The sequence below is a fragment of the Dromiciops gliroides genome, chromosome 2 (assembly GCF_019393635.1).
Source record: "Dromiciops gliroides isolate mDroGli1 chromosome 2, mDroGli1.pri, whole genome shotgun sequence".
Lineage (NCBI taxonomy): Eukaryota > Metazoa > Chordata > Mammalia > Microbiotheria > Microbiotheriidae > Dromiciops > Dromiciops gliroides.
Genome location: NC_057862.1, coordinates 427,122,525 through 427,126,384, shown reverse-complemented (window position 1 = coordinate 427,126,384; position 3,860 = coordinate 427,122,525). Strand labels below are relative to the sequence as shown.

The 3,860-nt window shown below is 41.7% G+C and overlaps 1 protein-coding gene across 1 annotated transcript; it reads left to right on the top strand.

Annotated features, from left to right (window-relative positions):
* The first annotated feature begins 2,647 nt into the window (after positions 1–2,647).
* LOC122739030 (olfactory receptor 1Q1-like) lies at positions 2,648–3,592 on the top strand. The gene has a single exon (XM_043980890.1). The coding sequence runs from the start codon at positions 2,648–2,650 to the stop codon at positions 3,590–3,592; it is 945 nt and encodes a 314-aa protein (XP_043836825.1).
* Positions 3,593–3,860: the final 268 nt, after the last annotated feature.

Here is a 3,860-nt window from a genome sequence, read left to right as displayed (position 1 = left end):
AAGATCTGAATGTTTTAGTGGAGCACAACATAACTCAAACATGTGACATGGTAAACAAGAAAGCAAATGTATTTTAGGCCACATTAAGAAACCCATCACCTCCAGAAATGAATAGGTGATGGTATGCTGTACTATACACTGTTCTATACATCACATATTTAGCCTGTGCCTGGAAAAAACATTCTAGGTAGGACATTGATAAACCTGAAAACATCCAGAGGACGGCCACCCTGGGCACTGAACATTCCTTGAGTTCATGCCATATAAGCATCAGTGGAGGGAACTAGGATGACAAACCCAGAAGAAAGAAGGCACTTAGGGGTATGATAGCCGTCTTCAAGTATTTGGAGGGCTGTTATATAGAAGAGAAGTTATATTTGTTTGACTTGTCCCCAAAAGAAGCATAACTAGGAACAATGAGTGAGAGTAGCAAAGAGACAAATATAGACTTGATGAAATGAAAACATTTCCTAACAATCAGAGCTATTCAAAAGTGGAATGAGCTGCTTTGGGAGGATTCTACGAAAAAGGGAACCATGGAAATTAATGGAATTTAGGTCACTTTGGAAGTCATTTTACCCAAACCTTGCCCTTTGTGGAAGAGGAAACTAAAGCCCAGGGAGGCAAAGACAATTGGTCAGAGTCACAATATCTAAATGGCACAGTTTCAAGTGGATCTCAGATTCTTAGACTTCAAAGTATTTGTCTTGGCCTTCACAAAGCAGAAATAACCACATTTGCCTTAAGCTAACTACAGAGCCTGTTAAATAATATATAGATATACCATAGGTATATTCACTTACACAGAAAAGACAGAAAATGTATGTTTTCTTTGGTCCATGTCTTTTGGTCCAGAGAAATTAGGTCAGCTCTGACAACTAGATGGGCTGAAAATGTTAGAGGCCAGGTAGTTTTGTAGTGAGTAGAAAAAGAAAACTGGATATCCCAATGTGTTTATACAAGTAAACTATCCCCATCTACCTTTTTATACTTAAGTTATGAAAAAGCTGTCTTCTCTCTCCCCCCTTCTCTTCCTTCTTTCAATTCTTCCTTCCTCTTTTCCTTCTATTCAGCCTTGGCCTCCTTCCTTTCTTTCCTCCCTCCTTCTCTCTTTCCTTTCTTTCCTTCCTTCCTTCCTTCCTTCCTTCCTTCCTTCCTTTTATGTACTGAATGTGTGGTTGTGACTTCACTGGTGTGACTCCTAGGGAGGAAACTCCCTCTACCAATTCAGATCAAAAACCTCTCTGCAACCATATCTGTGGTCTTGGAGAAGTGCCTGGGAGGCACTGAAAGTTTAGGTGATTTTCCCAGAGTCACACAGCTACTTTGTATTAGAGGTGGGACTTGAACTTAGGTCTTCCTGACTCTGAGGCCAGCTATGTATAAGCAGGTAAAATAAGGCTTAATGCAGGGATTGGGATCATATCCTGTACTCATCATTTACTCTAAATACCTTGAGATATCTCTTCCCTCTACCTTCTCCTCCTCTGGGCAAAAGTGGCTTGCTCTAATGAGTATTGTATCAATACCCATGGTTTCAGAAATTCTGAATTGTTGGGGCCTTAGAAGTCACCTAATCCAACCCCTTGATTTTATAGATGAGGAACCTGAGGTTCAATGAAGTTAAGTGACTTATCAAAGGTCTTACAGACAAAAAGAAGCAGAGCCTGAACTTCAATTCAGGGCCCCTGACACCAAATCCATTGCTCTTTTTCATTGTACCACCATATCTCTTCATTATACTATACTACCTCCTTAAGCATATTGTTGTTGTTTAGTTATTTCAATCATATCCAGTTCTTTGTGACCCTATTTCGGGTTTTCTTGGCAGAGGTATTAGAGTAGTTTGCTATTCCTTTCTACAACTCATTTTACAGATGACAAAACTAAGGCAAACATGGTCAAGTGACTTGCCCAGGGTCACACAGCTAGTAAGTGTCTGAGGCCAGATTTTAACTCAGAAATATGAGTCTAGCACTCCAGACCTGGAAGTCTATCCACCGTGCTACCTAGCCACTCTTTGAGCAAGTAGAACTGTGTGCTTGACTGTATTGTGAGAAGACTATACTACATCAGCTATAATAAATAGCTCAAGATAGAAATATGAATAACATAGTAATAATGAATGAATGGTCCAAAAAAACCAACTATGCCCATTTGTACGGATTATCTCCCATCTCCCAAGCCTGGAATGTACTACCTCTTTATCTCTACATCATGGAACCTCTTTTTCTTTCAAGATTCTGCTCAATTGTCACTCCCTACATGAGACCTTTCCTGATCATCTCCATCCCCAGCTGCTAGTGTCATCTCATATACAGTTCCTTTATATTTATTTTGGATATGATTTCTGCATATTTCTATATGTACCTGTTGTCTCCCAAGTAGAATGTAAAGTCATGGAGGGCACAGACCATTTCATTTTTGTCTTTGTTTTCATGGTACCTAGAGCAAGACAGGTCAAATAGTAGGGACTGAATAAATTGGTCGATTGAATATGGCCATGCAAAATTGGGACTGGCAGGTTGCTAGTTTCTCCAAGGCGCTTCCCAAGGAAATGCTATCCCCCCCACCCCCACCCCCGAGTAGACATTGGCTACAGGAGTGTGTGGCTGACATGTTTTCTTTATTACCATCCCTGCAGATGATGGAAAGGACCAATCGTACCAGTATATCCCATTTCATTCTCCTGGGGATCTCCACTCACCCTGAAGAGCAGATTCCTCTTTTTGTTCTCTTCCTCTCCATGTACATAATTAACGTGTCTGGGAACTTGGTCATTATCATGCTGACCATCTCCACCACTCATCTCCACACCCCCATGTATTTCTTCCTCAGCAACTTGTCCTTGGCTGACATAGGTTTCACCTCCACTATTGTCCCCAACATGCTATTAAACATCTTCTCAGATAGAAAGACCATCTCCTACACTGGCTGCCTGACCCAGGTATACTTCTTCATAAGTTTTGCCGCTATGGAAAATTTTCTTCTGGCAGTAATGGCATATGATAGATATGTTGCCATCTGTCGCCCTTTCCACTACCCTATAATCCTGACCAGGAGATTGTGTGCTCAGATGGTAGCCTCTTGTTATATCCTCTCCCACCTTCATGCCCTGCTACATACGCTGTTCATGACCAGATTGTCCTTCTGTGCTAACAACCAGATCCATCACTTCTTCTGCGACCTCTACCCCTTGATGAAGATCTCTTGTTCTAGCACCTACATCAATACCCTGGTAATTCAAACAGAGGGGGTTGTCATCATCAATGGGGCGCTGACCTTCATTATCATCTCTTATGTCTGCATCATCTCAGCTATCCTCCAGGTTCCTTCAGCCATTGGTAAGTGGAGAGCCTTCTCTACCTGTGGATCACACCTAACAGTAGTGGCTGTATTCTATGGGACACTTACTTGGGTCTATTTTCGACCCTTGGCCAGCTATTCAGTGGCAAAGGGACGTATTGTGACAGTTATGTATACTGTGGTGACTCCCATGCTAAACCCCTTCATTTATAGCTTGAGAAATGGCGATGTGAAGGCTGCCTTCAGAAGATGGCTGGACAGAATATGGTACTCAGGTCTCAAATAAACTCCCAGGAAAGCCTGTTATGATGAAAAGACCACTGAACTCAGAGTCAGGAGTGCTATACAATAAATAAATTGGTTGCCCCTTTTATACAACTCTGGATCCAACTCACTGCGTATCTTCAAAATAGATGTACAGATGAAATAACTCTAGAGTCTGACTCATTTAATTGAATGTTATGGCAAGGACAAAGGCAGCTAGATTGGATAGAGCACTGGGCCTGGTCAGAAAGACCTGAGTTCAAAATGAGCCTCAGACACTCACTAACTGT

Coding starts and splice junctions, on each gene's coding strand:
- LOC122739030 (XM_043980890.1), top strand. CDS start 2,648: ATGGAAAGGACCAATCGTACCAGTATATCCCATTTCATTCTCCTGGGG.